General features: G+C 39.2%; 1 protein-coding gene across 2 annotated transcripts in view; it reads left to right on the top strand.

Moving 5' to 3' along the window:
- The window catches only part of LOC140211072 (receptor-type tyrosine-protein phosphatase gamma-like), a 677,613-nt gene that overhangs the window by 385,895 nt on the left and 272,946 nt on the right, over positions 1-18,772 (top strand). For both annotated transcript variants that reach the window (XM_072280498.1, XM_072280497.1), the window contains exon 5: positions 34-126. In XM_072280498.1, coding sequence (XP_072136599.1) covers positions 34-126 — 93 coding nt within the window. The remainder of the gene's footprint in view (positions 1-33; positions 127-18,772) is intronic.

Below are 18,772 nucleotides of genomic sequence, written 5' to 3' on the forward strand. Positions count from 1 at the left end.
ATTTTGCTTTTTGTTGTCCCTTTATAAAAACAGATGCAGATTTATCTTTCAAATCCTGACAATGATGACATGGACATGACATCCAGAAAAAATGGTGTTGCAGGAGCAATGGCGATATTCCTTCAGGTAAGATAAGTTGGATGGTTTTGCTGCAGCACCCTGCAGAGTAATGTCTTGTCTACAGAGCACTAGACTGTTTAAGCTTCTGTTTAAAATCAGCTCGTAATGAAGAATTTAATATGATAAGACAGTGTAATACAAGTTGGAACAGAATCTGTAGCCTTTCTCAGAAGGGATCAAATTATGAAATAAGAACACCACAGTCATATATAATCAGTTTAAATATTTGTAATCTGTTGATTGAGTTTCTTAAAGTTTGAATCAGACTTTTACAATACTCTATCATCCATGTTTTCTCTGATTTAAAGTACACTGAATAAAAGTAATTTGCCTGTAACCCTGATGCGGTGCAATGCAACTTCAATCCTGAACTACAGACCAAACACCGTCTTGCAAGCCTCGCACTGCAAATTCCTTAACTGCATTTTCAGACTGGTGCTAGGGCAACAGTCTTGTTATACTCATCCAAAGTTGCATTACGACAGCCGTAATTGATTCAATTTTCACACCTTCAGGTTTTAGGGATGTTGTGACATTTATGATCATCAAGTTTTGCTGTAGACCCAGAGTAGCTGCCGTTCAATCTTAAGACATTTTTCATTTTCTTAAAGCTTAGGGGAGTTCCTTCATTAAATGTCTGTTTTTTTGTTCCTTTATCAGTGCTCCACACCAGCATAAGGTAGTGATGCGACAGGAAGCTCATTAATTCCGATCCATTAACACTGTGCTACTTACCTTAGAGTGAATGAGTTTTATGCTAGTATAATTTTTGTCACTGCTGCACAAATGATTGCAATAAAACTACTGCATATACAAAATCTGAATCAGAGTCAAGAACCAACAGTTTAAATATCTTACTTCTGAAAGGATTTTATTTGTTGAAACAGAAACAACAAAGGAATCGTTTGTAAGTAAAAAGCATAATTGTCTTCATCAAATTCTCTCACTCCCTTCCCACCCCAATTCAGAAGGAAATTATCAGTTTATTTATTTCTCCTTGTTTTCATTCATTTTCTACCTTGTCTCTAATCATATGCTACTGAGACAATGGCCTCTGTGATTCTCTATTTACATGTGTGTCCCTTGTTCTTCCTCTGGAAAATTAGTCTGCTGTTTTCTTGTGACATAGGAGGTCATTTGGCCTATGGGGTTTGCCTTTTTATTTTTTTTATATAAGTTTCTACAATACAACAGAAAAAAACACCAGCAAAAAAGAGATTTATAGAGTGCAAAACAAACATGTCTAATATACAATTCATAATAGTAAAGAAGTTAGTATCCTCCCCACCCTCTCACTACGCAATTCCAAGCCAACATGAAAAAAACCGTAAAACTGAACCAGAAAAAAAAGCTGAAAATAAGGGAATAAAATACAAAAAAAGGAGGATAAACCGTTAATCTAAAGAGGAATTATGAAAATACTCAAGAAAATGTCCCCACACCTTACGGAACTTTATGTCCGAATTAAGAAGTGAATAATGAGTCTTTTCAAGGTCTAAGCAGGGCATAATGTCTCTAAGCCATTGAGCATGAGTGGGTAGGGCAACATCTCTCCACCTAAGAAGAACTAAATGACTAGCCAAAAGAGAGGCAGAAGATAATGTTTGACGTTTAGTCGGACTCAAATGCGTGTCAATTTCACCTGAGGTGCCAAAAAGAGCAATCAAAGGGTTAGGTTCTAATAGCAATTAAGAATATGGGATAAAGTTAAAAAGACTTCTCTCCAAAATGTATTTGGACAAGCCCAATACATATGGATAAGAGAAGCCTCGTTCTCTTTACACTTGTCACAAAAGGGACTGATATCAGGATAGAACCGCGATAATTTACTTTTAGACATATGAGCCCTATGTACAACCTTGTACTGCAAAAGACAGTGGCGAGCACATAAAGAGGTTGAGTTAACTGACTTAAGAATTGAATCCCAAACCTCATTGGGCAGAGAAATATTTACATCATGCTCCCAGGCAGTTCTAATTTTATCAAAGGGGGCACACCTCAAGGTCGCTAACTTATCGCGAATAGTAGATATTAAACCTTTACCCAATGGATTTATACAAAGAAACAAGTCCACAACATTTTTTTTTGGACATCTCAAGAAAGCTTGGTATTAAAGGGTTAATAAAATGTCTAATTTGAAGATATATATTAAAACATAGTACAGAATCATACTTTATTGATCCCGCGAGAAATTGGTTAAAATGAGTATTAAGTAGGTTAAACTTTGCAGATAATTGTTCAAAAGTTGCAAAATGACTTTCTATAAAAATATCTACAAAACGTCTTATGCCCTTTCTGTACCAGACATGAAATGTTAAGTCTTGCACAGAAGGTCAGAAAAGATGGTTATGTAAATAGGACTAGAGAGAGAGAAACTGTGAAGACCATTATATTTTCTGAACTGAGCCCATATTCTCAGAGTATGTCTAATGAGAGGATTAACAATTAGTTTAGGCAAATGACAAGGAAGTGCAGATCCAAAAAGTGTGGAAATGGAGAAATCCTTATTAGAGTTCAACTCCATTTGTTGCACGGGGCGACTGAGGAGAACTCAAGTGCAGGATATCGGTACGTTGTCTGAATTGGGAATGCTGGTGTAGACGTTAACATAGAACAGCAAACCGGAGGAATCTTGACAAGGAGACGGGATCTACAGGGACTATCTAGAAACTAGAGCAGAACTTGGAACTAAACTTAGAATTAACGGCTCTAAGCAGACAAGAGAACGAGGTTTCACACGAGACTAAACCAACAAACTGCCAACCTGAGAAAGAGAAGCCATCGTACTTATTTCACAGTCTCTGATGAAAACCAGCTGTACTGTAATTAGGTAAACTAGCAGCAATTGGAAATCTAATGACTGAAATTAGGGCATAATCAGGGAGAAAGGAGCGTTAAAGGGGAACAGCCAAACAGAACCATGACACCATTGCCACCCATTTTGGGCAGTCAGACAGATTATAAAAAGACGACCAAAAAGTAAGACAACGTATATTGGCTGCCCAGTAATATAAGCGAAAATTAGGCAAGGCCATGCCACCTTCCCTTTCAGGTTTTTGCAGGTGAAATTTATTAAGTCTGGAGCGTTTGCCCTTCCATAGATAGGATGAAATAATAAAATCTAATGAATCAAAAAAAGCTTTAGAAATAAAAATTGGTAAAGATTGAAATAAGTATAAAAATTTAGGAAGGATATACGTTTTAACAACATTAATTCGACCTACCAGAGACATGGACAGGGGTGACCTCTGTGTCAAACTCTGTTTTGTATGATTTAAAAGATTAGTGAAATTTTCTCCAAAAAGACACTTAAAGTTCTTTGTTACTGTAATACCGAGGTAAGTAAGTTGATTACTGTATTTACTACTTTAAAGGGAAGTTAAGAAATTCTAATATTTGTGGTTCTCTGTTAATTGGGAAAAGTTCACCCTTATGTAAATTAAGTTCCTATCCGGAAAGCTGGCTAAGTTTATTAAGAAGTGAAAACATTGGGGGTACGGAGGTAATTGGATTTGATGTAAAAAGTAAAAGATTATCAGCATAAAGAGAAACTTTATGCTGAATACCCCTCCTCCAAATCCCCATCAATTCAGCTACAAAATGCAATCGCCAATGTCTATATGGCCAGATCAAAAAGTAAGGGACTTAAAGGACACCCTTGCCGGGTGTCACGTTTAATGTTAAAGGGTTGGGATTGCTGAGAGTTGCTCAAAATAGAAGCAATGGGGTATGAATATAGCAATTTAATCCATGTAATAAAATTTTGGCCAAAATCTTATTTTTCTAAAACCGCAAAAAGATAGTTCCACTCCACACAATCAAATGCTTTCTCTGTGTCAAGAGAGATGACACATTCAGGAGTCGCAGTTGAAGGTGAATATAAGATATTAAATAGATGCTGTATATTAAAAAAAAGGAGGCGATTTTTAGTAAAACCAGTTTGACTTCAGAGATAATTGAGGGTACAATGTTCACCAATCTATGAGCCAAAACTTTAGCCAAAATTTTGACATCAACATTTAACAAAGAAATCGGCCTATACAAAGAACACTCTGTTGGGTCTTCACCTTTTTTCGCTAAAAGAATGATACTTGCCTCATTAAATGATGCTGGTAATTTACCATGTTTAAACAAATCGGATAAAACTAAGATTAATTCAGGCAAGAGCAGTGAGGAAAATGATTTATAAAATTCTGCAGAACACCCATCAGGTTTACCAGACTGCAGTGCAGAAATGGCTAAGTATATTTCCTCTAGTGACACTGGCTCATTAAGTTTAACTTTGAGATCAGGAGAAAGTGAAGGAATATTTAAACTATTTAAGAAGTGCTCGACAGAAATGCTATCATTTAAAGGTTCAGAGGTGTAGAGTCGAGAATAATTCTTAATGTATCATTAAATTCAGAATGATTCAATGTAATGTTCCTATTTCCTATTCAAATTTTTGAAATATGTTGTTTAGCTTTAGAGCATCTTAGTTGGTTGACTAAAAATTTACCAGATTTATCACCATGAATATAAAACCGGCTCTTACTTTCTAGAAGTTGGCGTTCAATTGTGTGAGTGGAAATAAGGTCAAACTTAGTTTGAAGTTCCACCCGCTTCTTATACAGTTCTGGGTTTTTGGTCTGGGCATATAATTGGTCTGTTGCTTTAATTTGACTAACCAAATCTAATCGCTCTGTATATGTTTCTCTTTTCAAATTTGCCGTACATGAAATTATTTGACCCCTCAGATATGCTTTCATGGCATCCCAGACATCCTGAGTTGAGATTTCAGATGACATGTTAGTATTTTAAATAAAAGTTATCTGGTCCTTCATAAATTTTACAAAATCGTTACCCGACAACAGGATTGGATTAAAACGTCAATGTTTATTCATAGGGGGGAAACCAGGAAGAATTATAGACAGGGTAACTGGGGCATGATCTGAAATCAATATACTCTGGTAATCACAAGAACGAACAGATGGAATCAGGTTATCGATTAAAAAATAATCAATTCTAGTAAAAGTATGATGGACATGTAAAAAAAAAGAATAATCTCTCTCACTTGGATGGAAAAAACGCCATACATCAGAGATACCATAATTAGAAAGGAAGGACTGAATTGATAAAGCAGATTTACTTGGTAACCTAGGAACAGAAGGCGATCAATCCAAAACTGGATCTAACCAACAGTTAAAGTCACCACCCTATATAAGAGAATATAAACTCATGTCAGGCAATAAAGAGAAAAAAACGATCAAAAAACTCCACATCATCTGAATTGGGAGCGTACAGGTTAGCCAAGACTACCGTAGTATTATATAATTCCCCAGAGTCAATAATAAAATGACCATTTGTATCAGATACTTTGTTATGAAGCTCAAAGGGAACATTTTGATTTATAAGAATTGAGACGCACCCCGGCTTTAGCTGGAAAAATAGAATGGAAGTGCTGCCCCACCCACCTTGACATGAGAGGAGAATTATCAGAACTACGAATGTGTGTTTCTTGCAAAAAGGAAATTGCAGCTTTAAGCTGCTTAAGATGTGAAAACACCTTCTTTCTTTTAACAGGATGGTTCAATCCCTTAACATTCTAGCTTATAAAATTCAATGGACTAACCATTGTCATTTAAAAAAACATAGAGGGTAGTAGGCATGAGCAAAATGAAACATTCAGATAACAGCTCTGGGACAAAAGTATAAAACAAGAGAACCAGGACAAAGGTATGTCCTGAATAACAAAGAATAACTAAAGGTTCTATAAATGCTATTGGCATTTGAGATCCCTGCCCCCCCCCTCAAATCTCACCACAAGAAAGCTACCAACAATCAGCAGCAAGCTCTTCAGAAAAAAAAACACCCCAGAAACCAACTTCCAGTTTCTTAACATCATCATAAGCTACATTTTGTTAACAATTCAAAAACCGGGAAACTTACGCACTACTTATTAAAATTATACATAAAGAAAAAAAAATAATTCCCCCAAAATGTATTAAGCTTAACTCAAAATAATAATCCAAAAGAAAAGATATGAACTAAAAAAATGCGTAAATAAACTTTAACCAGTAACCTACCCACGAGAAACTATGAAAAAAATTACTTGTCCACCATTTTAAATAATCAGACCAAATCTGAGGGAATCAAAGTGCCAGGGAGACTTTCGATAAATTTCTGAGCTTCTGTAAACCACTTTTTGTCTCCAGTAGCGAGAGTTATTCGGAGACGAGCTGGAAAACGCGGGGAGGGCCTAAATCTGCGATTATAAAACTCTTTCATAACTCCTTTATACTCAGCACACAGACTCAGAACTTGGGAAGCGTAGTCCTCAACAATACGAGTAGACTGACCCTTGTATACCAACTTTCCTCTCCAACATGCTTCCATAATCAAAAGGTCTTTCACCTTTTAGCGATGAAAACACAGAATTACTGGACGTGGCGTATGGCCTGACTCCGGATTAGGTGCGGAGGTACGGTGAGCTCTGTCTAACTCGGGTGGGGTTGGAATTATATCGTTCCCAATAATCTCACAAAGTAAAGTGGAAAAAAATTCAACGGAAGATCCATGTTCGATAGCCTCTGGCAAGCCGAGGATTTGTAGATCTTGACGTCTGCTCCGACCTTCCAGGTCAGTAACTTTAGATGTTAACTTGCTGTTATGATCTCTCAAGCTGGAGCAAACGGCTTCCAAATGGTGAAAAAGACGTTCTAAATAATCGGTAGCAGACTCAAGATGAGAAAGACGTTCGACATGAGCCTCCACTTTGGAATTAATTTGATCCAATTTTGACTCCAACGAACTGAAAGAAGACTTAAATTCAGATATTATATAATGTTGGTGCTGTTCCAAAATGGAGACAATCTCAGCAGAGGAACCAGCAGCAGAAACTTCTTTTTTCTCCGATTTGGTAATCTTTGCAGCCATAGTAAGACAGGCGTATTCGCAGGCAGGAGGGAGAATAAAATATTTAACAATCAGGAGTGAAAAAAAAAGAAGTGTGGAAATAAAACGGAGCGCAACTTTGACCGGAAGTCATTTATTTCTTTCACACTGACTTCCTGATTGGGATGAATTGGATATACCATCTTGATATTCCTCTCCTATTTTATATTAATCTTTTGAAACTGCTTTGTTTTCTTTTCACTTTCTTGATTCCTTTAATAACTGTCCTTTTTAAAATTATTTATTCTGAATGTTTAATTCATGTTTTGACAATGTGGGCACTGTGTAAAGAAGAAAATACAGCTAAGTTTTTTTTATTTCATTGCAGTAACCCAAAACTGATTGTTATGTTTTTCCCTCTGTCTGTGTTTTCACTCCCAGAACTCTCTGTAATTTTGCTGATATATTAGGAAAGCAGAGTGAAGTTTTCTTCTCACCATATGCCAGGCTGAAATGGCTACCTATTACTGAATCCATCCAATGTGCACTGCTTTTAAATTAATGGATTTAAAATACTATCTCCATACTGCCAGATTACTATTCAGATTGTAAAGGTGGACACTTGTCCCAATCAACCCAGCACATATTTACGAAGTTAGAGTTAAATATCTGTAGTGTTTCTCAAAAAGTGCAAACAGCGATTACAGACATTTTTGTGTATGTTCATTCTGCAGAAGGTCTTCCTATGAGAGTGGAAAATTGCATGCATATTATGTTAGAATTGTGTACAGTTCTAGTCACCACACTACTGTAGCATTGGGAACAGTGCAGTTGAGACTTACTGTAATGTTGCCTGGTATGGAGGGCTTCATATATAAGAAGAGGTTGGATAGTCTGGGTTTATTGTTACTGCAGCATAGGAGATTGAACGATAATCTTGTTGAAGTTTATAAAATAATGAGGGGCATAAATAGTGCTTTCCCTAGGGTGGGGGTATCTAATCCAGAGGGCATAGGTTTAAACTGAGAGTTTAGGCAGAAACCACCTTCCAACCCCCCCCCCCCATCCATTCCCCTGCCACCATGTGATTTTCTAACATAACCTTTCAGCATTCTTCATTGGCAAGGAGGAGCAGCAGCACTTGCTGTATGCCCCTTAAGAAAGCATGCAGCCTTCCTCACCCAAGAATATAGAACAGTATAGCACAGGAAGAGTCCTTTTGGCCCCCAATTTCAGTGCTGAACATAATGCCAAAAAAAGCTAAATCTTTTCAGTGTGTACATTATCTATATCCCTCTTCTCCCTGTCTATTCACATGCTTATTCAATTGCCTCTTAAATGTCATGGTTGTATATGCTTCCACCACTACTACTGGCAGTGCATTTCAGATATCTACTCAGTCTGTGGAATATAAATTGGTCCACATACCTTCCTTTGATTTTTCCCTCTTACTTTAAATGCATGTCCTCTCATATTTGACATTTCTACCCTGGAAAAGAAAAGATTCTGTCTGTCCACTCTACCTTTGCCTCTCATAGTTTTATTAACTTCAGTTAAGCCTCCCCTCCACATCTGAAGCTCTAGAGAAAACAACTAAAGTTTGTTCAAATTATCCTTAAAGGTCATACCCTCTAATCTAGGTAACATCCTGGCAACATCTCCTGTAACCTGTCCAAAGCATCTACATTACATCTTCCCTATAATGGGGTGACCAAAACTGCACACAATAGTGTACCAGTGATAGAGTGTGAAGTTTTTGACTTAACAAGCTTCGGTGTGAACAGGCGAAGGTGTAGTTAAGAAGAGGTGAGCCTTTTTATCAGTGTAGAGTAGTCAGGATGGAATGCTCCTCCTGACAGATGTGGGAATTCAGGATATCTGATGGTTTCCCTGATGACTACGTCTGCGGGAGATATGCCCAACTTCAGCGCCTGACTGACCACGTCAAAGAGTTGGAGCTGGAGTTGTATGTGCTCAGGATCACTCAGGAGTCTGAAGTTCTTCTAGACGAGACTTTTGAGGAGGTGGTCACGCCCAGAGTACAGCTTTCGCACAGTAGGTGGGTGACCACTAGGAGAGATAAGGGGATTAAGAAGTCAGTGCAGCGTTCCCCTGTGGCCATTCCTCCCAGCAACGAGTACACCTCTTTTGATACTGCTTGGGGTGGGGGAGGGGGTGGAAATGACTCATCAGATCACAGCAGTAGCAGCCAGGCTGACGATACTGTGCCCGGCTCTGAGGCTCAACGGGGAAGGGTAAAATCAGGTAGTATGGTAGTTTAGGGGACTTGATAGTTGGGAGATAGAAAGGAGATTCTTTGGTCACAAAAGAGACGCCAGGATGGTGTGTGCCTCCGGAGTGCAAGAGTCTATGATGTATTGGAGTGGCTGCAGGATATTCTCAAAAGGGAGGGGGAACAGCCTGAGGTTCTGGTGCATTTTGGCAGAAAAGAAGAAGGGGTCCTATGCAGTTAAAGTCAGGAAAAAGGCTAAAGAGAAGGACCTCCAAGGTAGTAATGAGGCTAGTGCAGGTAGGAATGGGGTGATAACATGGATGAATGAGTGCTGCGGAGATGGTGCAAGGGGCAGGGTTTCAAGTACGTGGATCATTTGAACCTTTTCAGGAGAAGGGGTGATCTGTACAAGAGGGATAGGTTGCATCTGAACTGGAGGAGAACCAGTATCCTGGCCAGGAGGTTTGCAAATGCTCCTTTGGAGAGCTTAAACTAGTTTTGCAGGGGCCTAGAAACTGGAGCACCAGATCTGTAAGGGTAAGATTGGACCAGAAGGTAGATGTCAGGGAAGGTATTGAAAGCCAAAATTGAAATAACAGGTATGATGGGTTGGATAGTTTGAAGTATATATATTTTAATGCTAGGTAAGAGTAATGAACTTAGATGGATCAGTACATGGAACTATGATGCTGTAGCCATTACTGAAACTTGATTGAGACAGGGGCAGGGATAGGTAATTAATGTACCAGGTTTGCAAAGTGTATCTAGGAAGGTTTCTTAAATCATTATGTGGATGGTCCAACAAGAGGAGGGGCTACCCTGAACTTGGTGTCGGCTAATGACTCTGGTCAGCTGACTGACCTTTCAGTGGGTGAACAGTTAAGGAATGGTGACTACAACTCCTTAACTTTCAGGATAGCTATAGATAATGATTGTTATGATCCTTGTGGGAGAGCTTTAAATTGGAGTAGGGCAAATTATGAGGGCATTCGGCAGGAACTAAGAAGCATTAATTGGAAACACCTTTTCTTTGGCAAGTCCACATCAAATGTGTGGAGGGTGTTTAGAGATCAATTGCACAGTGTACAGGAAAAGTATGTTCCTTTTAGAAGGAAGGACAGGGATGGAAAGATGAGAGAACCTGGATGTCCATAGAACCAATTAACTTAGGAAGAAAAAGGAAAAGTATATAAAGCTTCGGAAGTTAGGATCAAATGGAGCACATGAGGATTATAAAGAAACCAGAAAAAAAAAACTAAAGAAGGGAATTAGGAAAGCCAGGAGGGGCCATGGAAAGTCCTTGGTAAGTAGGATTAAGGTGAATAACAAGGCATTCTATATATACATCAAGAACAAGAGGATAACTAGAGAGAGTGGGACCACTCAAGGATAAGGGGGGGGGGGCGGTGGGGGGAAACATTTGCTTGGATGCAGAGAATATGAGTGAGGTACTTAATGAGTACTTTGCTTTCGTATTTACCAAGGTAAACAGTGTGGAGGACCAGTGTTGAGTGAATAAATAAATTAGGGTATTTAGAGGTCAAGGAAGAGGAAGTGTTAGGCCTTCTTGTCTTCTCCAGCCATAGCGACCTCTTGGGGAACTGGCAAGTGGCAAATGTTGTAGCTCTATTTAAGAAGGGAACAAGGGAAAATTCCAGGAACTATAGACCTGTAGGGAAAATGCTGGAGAAAATTCTTAGGGAGAGGATATCTGAGCATTTGGAAACCCGTAGCCTAATTAGGGAGAGCCAGCATGGCTTTGTGCATGGCTGGTCGTGCCTCATCAACTTGAGTGAGCTTTTTGACAAGGTGACAAGAAAGATTGATCAGGGTAGGGCAGTGGATATTGTCTACATGGATTTTAGTAACGCGTTTGACGAAGTCCCTCATGGGAAACTAATCCAGAAGATTAAAATGCATGCAGTCCACAGTGAATTGGCTGTTTAGATTTAGAACTGGCTTGCGCATAGAGGACCTCAGAAGTGCAAATGCAAGGAGACAGTACGCTGTTAAGGGCAGGATCCTCAACAGTGTTCTTGAGTAGAGAGATCTTGGGATCCAGGTTCACAGCTCCTTGAAATTCGCTACACAGGTTGATAAGATGCTTAAGAAGTTTTATGGAATGCTTGCTTTTAGTAGTTGAGGTTTTGGTTTCAAAAGTCAGGTGGTTATGTGGAAACTTTATAAAATTTTGGTTAGGCCACATATGGAGTATTCTGTACAGTTATGGTCACCCCATTACAGGAAGGATGTTGAGGCTTTGGAGAGGGTGCAGAAGAGGTTTACCAGAATGCTGCCTGGTTAAGAGGGCATGTGCTATGACAAGAGGCTAAATAAACTTGAGTTGTTTTCTCTGGAGTGCCAAAGGCTGAAGGGAGTTCTGATAGAGGTTTTCAAGATTATAAGAGGCATTGATAGAGTGGACAGAGAGTATTTGCTTCCCAGGGGTGAAATATCTAATACCAGACAGCATGTATTGAAGTTGAGAGGGAGTGGGTTCAAGGGGGATGTGATGGGGCAAGTTTTTTCACTCAGAGAGTGGTGGATATCTGGAATGCGCTACCTGGTACAGTGGTAGAAGCATGTACATTAGAGGCTTTTAAGAGACATTTGGATAGGCTCATGGATGTAAGGAAGATGGAAGAATATGGACATGGTGCTGGTAGGAGGGGATTGTGTTTGGGTGTTTTTGATTTGCCTTTTAACTGATTTGGCACAACATTGTGGGCTGAATGGCCTGTCCCTGTACAATGCTTTTCTATGTTTTCTAATACTTCAAGGGCAGCCTAACCAATGTTTTATATGCTGGAGGTGCAACATGATTTCCTGTAGCATGTATTTATTGCACTGACGAATGAAGCCAAGCATGCCATATGCCTTCTTTACCACACTATCAACTAGTGTGACCACTTTCAGTGAACAATGGATTTGGGCCCCAACATCAATGGTGGTAAGGGTGCTGCGTAAGAACGTAGAAGCAAGAGAAGGCTACCTAGCCTGTAAGCCTGCCCTATCATTCAGTATGATTATGGCTAATCTATTCACAATTACGTCTCCTCTGTGCTACAGGGCCAAGGTTATCTGTGATACACAGATTTTTAAGAAGTATAGCATTTCATGTTTGTGGCCTGCAATATAAAAAAATTAAATATTGATTGCCAAATATTCACCCAATTATGAAGATAATGTGGACCCCAGTTGCTTCATTTTGCACCTTAGTAAAAGGTTCTGAATTATTTTGTATAATGTATCTTCTATACAATATGTCATCCAATTTACAAAACCCACTGCAAGCTGGGCGATATGCCTTTTGAAAGGATTGTTCCATGCATGTCGAATTAGGCAAATTCTGACAGTTAACTGAACAGATGGAAATGTGCTTATCAATTTTATGCTGCAGATGAGAAACACACTCTGTATTTTCCTGTTGACTTATTCCCAGCACTGTTTTTTTTAGTATTACAGCAATCCTGTGGTATTTCTTATAGTAAGGTTGATGTGATGTTTTGTATTTTAAAAAGTATTGTATCAAGTCTGTTATTGAAGAGCTGTTTACATTTAAGACTGTAAATGATAACTATGAAAAGTATGTTTGGCCTTTATTCAAAATGTAACTGTAATTCAATATTTTTTCGCAGCCAAACTTTGTGCAAATTTCAACTGAGAGAATATAGAAATATAGCTTCAATATTTTACTTGTTCAGGAAATTTTTTCTATGCAGTACACATTACTTGAATACAGATTTTCCGGATTCAAAAGTTCTGAAGAAAGCAATCCCATTTCACAAATATAAAAATGTCAAGAGGTGATGTTAATCAGTGATGCAGGATGTAATCTCAATTTTTTTTACCATTACAAGTTTCCAGTACTAGCAACATATGGGCAGTTAATTTGTACTTTATATATCATTTACGTGATGTAAAAAGATTATACTTATTTCTGGCATCCCATGTTTGGTCAAAGCAGCTTCTCCATTGCCAAGTCCATAGTTTCCTGAAAGTGATAACAAAGATGGATAGAGTGGTGAAGGACACATATGGCATGCTTGCCTTCAGAGGTCGAGCATAGAATATAAGTGTTACGACATTATATTTCAACTTAAAAACAATCTGTTTTGTCCACATTGGAGTGTTCTGCACAGTTCTGGGCACTGTTCTGGAGGAAGGTTCTGATTGCACTGGAGACTGTATAGAAAATTGACCAGGAGTTTATCTGGACAGGAGGACTTCTGTCATGGACGGTGATTGGATAAGCTGGACCTGTTTTTCCTGGAGTGAGGAAACTGAAGGGTGACCTGAAGCTTAATGCTATCAAGACAGTGGAAATGAGAATTAACTTCTGCCAACAACACCCTGCCTGCAACCTCTTGGAAATTAATGGTCAGGCTGTGGCTAAGGTCGAGTCATTCAAATTCCTGGGGACTACCATTACCAATACATTAAAGTGGGACAAACACATTACGCACATTACTAAGAAATCCCAGTAGAGATTGTTCTTACATTAGTTTAGGAACCTTACCATCTCAGGGCATATCCTGATGAATTTTTACTCAGTCATTGTTGACAGTGTTGTGACCACCTATATCACCATTTCATTTCACGCCACCTCCTCCCTCTTTAAGTACATACAGCGGAGAAGATCACTGGCTGTCAGCTACTGACATTAGAAGATCTGTTCATTGCCAGAGCGAAGAAAATAGCTGAAAATATTATTGCTGATTCCACACGCCATAGCAGTTAAGTTTTTACCTAATTGCCATCAGGGGGACACTACAAGTCCATCACCCTCTACACATCGTCTCCAAAGCTTATTTCCTGTAGCTGTCCATTTTCTCAACAAAACTCACTCAGGTGTAATACCTTAACTGTCCCTGCGCAACATCTGTTAGATGGTCTTTCCTGCTGTCCTTGTTCTGTTTATAATTATTTAATCTATTCATATAAGACCATAAGACATAGGAGCAGAATTAGGCCATTCAGCCCATTGAGTCTGCTCCACCATTCCATCATGGCTGATCCCATTTCCCACTCAATCCCATATACTTGCCTTCTCACCATATCCTTTGATGCCCTGACTGATGAGAATACGATCAACATCCGCCTTAAATATATGCACGGATTTGGCCTCCACGGCAGTTTCTGGCAGATTCACTACACTCTGGCTAAAATACTCCTCCTTACTTCTGTTTAAAAAGTTTGCCAGTCAATTTTGAGGCTGTACCCTCTAGTTCTGGATACTCCCCACCACAGGAAACATCCTCTCCACATCCATAGTATCTAGCCCTTTCAACATTTGGTAGGTTTCAATGAGATCCCCCCCGCCCCCGCAATCTTCTAAATTCCAATGAGTACAGGTCCAAATCTGCCAAACATGCCTTATATGTTAGCAACACACACAAAATGCTGGTGGAACACAGCAGGCCAGGCAGCATCTATTGGAAGAGGTACAGTCGACGTTTCGGGCCAAGACCCCTCATCCTGACAAAGGGTCTTGGCCCAAAACGTCGACTGTACCTCTTCCAATAGATGCTGCCTGGCCTTCTGTGTTCCACCAGCATTTTGTGTGTGTTGCTTGAATTTCCAGCATTTGCAGATTTCCTCGTGTTTGCCTTAAGTGCTAACTCCTTCTTTCCTAGAATCATCTTCATGAATTTCCTATGGACTCGGAGAATGAAAGCACATCCTTTCTGAGATAAGGGGCCCAAAGCTGTTGACAATACTGCAAGTGCAGCCTAACTAGTGTCTTTTAAGGCTTAGCATTATCTCCTTGCTTTGATATCTATTCCCCTTGAAATAAATGCCAACATTGCATTTTCCTTCTTTACCACAGACTCAACCTGTAAATTAACCTTCTGGGAATCTTGCACGAGGACTCCTAAGTCCCTCTGCACCTCTGGTGTTTGAACCTTCTCCCCATTTAGATAATAGTCCACAGTATTGTTCCTTTTACCAAAATGCATTATCATACAGTTTCCAACACTGTATTTCATCTGCCACTTTTTTGCCCATTCTTCCAATTTGTCTAAGTCCTGTTGCAATCACATTGCTTCTTTTGCACTACCTACACCCCGCCACCTATCTTTCTATCATCTGCAAACTTTGCCACAAAGCCATCAATTCCATTATCCAAATCACTGACAAACAATGTGAAAAATAGCAGACAACAGGAATTCTGCAGATGCTGGAAATTCAAGCAACACACATCAAAGTTGCTGGTGAATGCAGCAGGCCAAGCAGCATCTGTAGGAAGCGGTGCAGTCGATGTTTCTCTGACGAAGGGTCTCGGCCTGAAACGTCGACTGCACCTCTTCCTACAGATGCTGCTTGGCCTGCTGCGTTCACCAGCAACTTTGATGTGTGTTGCTTGAAAAATAGCAGTCCCAATACTAACCCATGAGAAACAACTCTAGTCACTGGCAGCCAACCAGGAAAGGCCCCTTTTATGCCCACTCACTGCCTCCTGCCTGTCAGCCATTCTTCTGTCTATGCCAGTATCTTTCTTGTAATGCCATAGGATTTTATCTTGTTTAGCAGCCTCATGTGTGGCACCTTATCAAATGTCTTTTTAACATCCAAGTAAATGACATCCACTGCCTCTCCTTTGTCTACCCTGATTGTTAATTCTCTTCAAAGAACTCCAACAGATTTATCAGGCGAAGTTTCCCTTTACAGAAACCATGCTGACTTTGCCTTATTTTATCATTTGTCTCCAAGTACCCCAAAACCTCATTATTAATAATAGACTCCAACACTTTCCCAACTACTGAAGTTAGACAAACTGGCCTAAAATTTCCTTTCTTTTGCCTTCCTCCCTTCTTAAAGAGTGAGTGACATTTGTAATCTTCCAGTCCTCTGGGACCATGGTCAGAATCAAGTGATTCTTGAAAGTTCAAGAACAATGCATCCGTTATCTCTTCACCCACCTCTCTCTCAGGATTCTGGGATGTAGTCCATCTGGTCCAGGTGACCTATCCACCTTAAGACCTTTCAGTTTATCTAGCACTTCTTCTTTTGTAACAGCAATGGCACTCACTCCTGCTCCCTGACGCTCACGTACCTCTGGCACACTGCTGGTGTCTTCCACAGCAAAGACAGATGTGTGCACATTCACTTAAATTTGATTATAGATATTTGCTCATGTGGCCGTTCTGCTAATTATTGATTGCTCATGGCTGTTTGCACTATTATCTTGTAAACTCCTGGTTGCTATTGTTTTGTCTGTTATGATACTGTCCAGTGCTTTATGCTTGGCACCAAACCTACCATCAATTCTGGTATGTTTCACTTATTGGCAATAAAGCGATTCTGATTCTGTTAGGGCTATATAAACTGGTGGGAGACATAGTATAGGATAGATAGCAACAAGTTTGACTCTTGTGATTGACTTATAACTGCCTCTGAAATGGTCTTGAAAGCCCATAACTTTAAGAGGCAGTTAGGTTGGGGCAATAAATACTGGCCGAGGAATTTCAGCTCCTGCTCTCTGGCCTCAATGAATAGCCCCACTGAAAGCTAATTATTTCCAAATTTTTGTTTACAAAAGGAAAGAAGTATAAAACGTCCAGTGTTTAACTGATGCCTTCTGGTTGCTTGATTCTTGTGCAAATTGTTAAACTGCCACCAAAGGAAGTATCCTATTAAGGCTTGGTATAGCAATTGCTCTGCATGTGACTGCAAGCAGCTCCAAAGAGTTGTGGTTATAGTTCAGCACATCAAGGAAAACAGCCAGCATAATCAAGGACCCACCCACGCTAGACATTCTCGTTTCTTCCTTCTTTCATTGGGCAGAGGTGCAAAAGTCTGAAAGCACGTGCCATCAAGTTCGAGGACAGCTGCTACTACACTGTTATAAGACTTAAATGATTACTTAGTCAGGTAAAATGGACTCCTGACCTCACAATCTACCTTGTTATGATCTACCACCTTATTGTTTACCCACACTGTGCTTTCTCTGTAGCTGTTACACTTTATACTGCGTTCTGTAATTCTTTTACCTTGTTCTGCCTCAGTGCATTGTGCAATGATTTGATCTGTATGAACAGTATTCAAGACAAGTTTTTCACTGTATTTCGATACAGGTCACAAGAATAAACTAATTCCAATTTATTGTGTAAAAGGCCCAAATTGTGATATATTACAAAACCTTGCCATTTATTCATTGTTTCCTCCTCATCCTGGAATGCAAGGATAACTGAGAGTTATTTTCTCAACAGCAAAATGTTTCTCCTGAGCTCTTTTCACTCGCTGTTTCTTCTTTATGTTCATATGCTCTTTGTTTAGCTCAATGTTAAGTATTGTTTGATCATATTGTGAAGCACATTGGGTTACTTATCTATTTTAAACATCTAATAGATAACCTTTTTTATTGCGCTTTTCTTGTTGAGCCTTGATTCCTGGGAGTTATCCATACCTGAATATTGACCTTGATGATGAACAAAGCTGTCCTTTTGAGATACACACAAGATGCCTGAAAGCATTAGCACATAATCCTTCCAGCTATATAACTCGCTCGAGGAAGAGAAGAAGATGCAAATGCTCACAGAAGAGTTAATCAAACCATGTCTCTGCCAACCTTCTGAAATTCTGCGAGTGGCAGTAGGAGTAAAGGTCACAAACTAGAAAATAGAATGAAATTGATCAGGTATCAAGATGGAAGTGGAAAAGAGAACCCATGGCTGATATCAGGAGAGTTCATTTCCAATACGAAGCTGACTAGAATACAAAATGAGTCTGTACTAGACTGCATAGAAATAGCATAATCCAGAAAGTAAAAATCCATCACTGTTAATCCAAAACTAACTTTGTTTTTATCTCTATAGATGCTTGCTGATCTGATCATCATTTTCTGTTTTTACTTCAGACTTCCAGCATCTGTAGAATTTGGTAGCATATGATTTTAGATTCTCATAAAGTAGTGAAGGTAATTATATTCAAGATAAAGATATTCAACCTGTATAGTGAAAATATCTTGAGAAGTATCAAAGACATCAAAGGATTCACAATTGGAGGCCATAATATAAATAATACCAAATTTGCTGATGACATTGTACTAATAGCTAACTCAGAAACAAAACTGCAAGAACTACTCACTATAGTGGCAGCAGAAAGTAATTGCCAAGGCCTCGCAATCAACACCAAGAAGACAGAAAGCATGGTCATCTCCAGAAAGACAAACATCCCACAATGTGCGATCCAAATCAGAAAAACAAACATCAAACAGGTCAACAAATTCAAATATCTTGGCAGCCTAATAACAAGTAATGGCAGGTGCGATACAGATATCAAATACAGAATAGCAATGGCAAAAGAAGCTTTCCAAAACATGAAGACCATATTAACAGACAGAAAGATGAGCACGTACACTAAAAACAGAATACTGCAGTGCTACATTTATTCTATCCTGACTTATGGAAGTGGATGCTGGACCATTTCCCCAGCAATGGGAAAGAGACTAGAAGCAGCTGAATTATGGTTTTACAGGAGAATGTTAAAAATATCATGGACCACACACACATCAAATGAAGAAGTTCTCAGAAGAGCCCAAGC

This window comes from Mobula birostris, chromosome 16, assembly GCF_030028105.1.
Source record: "Mobula birostris isolate sMobBir1 chromosome 16, sMobBir1.hap1, whole genome shotgun sequence".
In the NCBI taxonomy this organism is placed as follows: Eukaryota; Metazoa; Chordata; class Chondrichthyes; order Myliobatiformes; family Myliobatidae; genus Mobula; species Mobula birostris.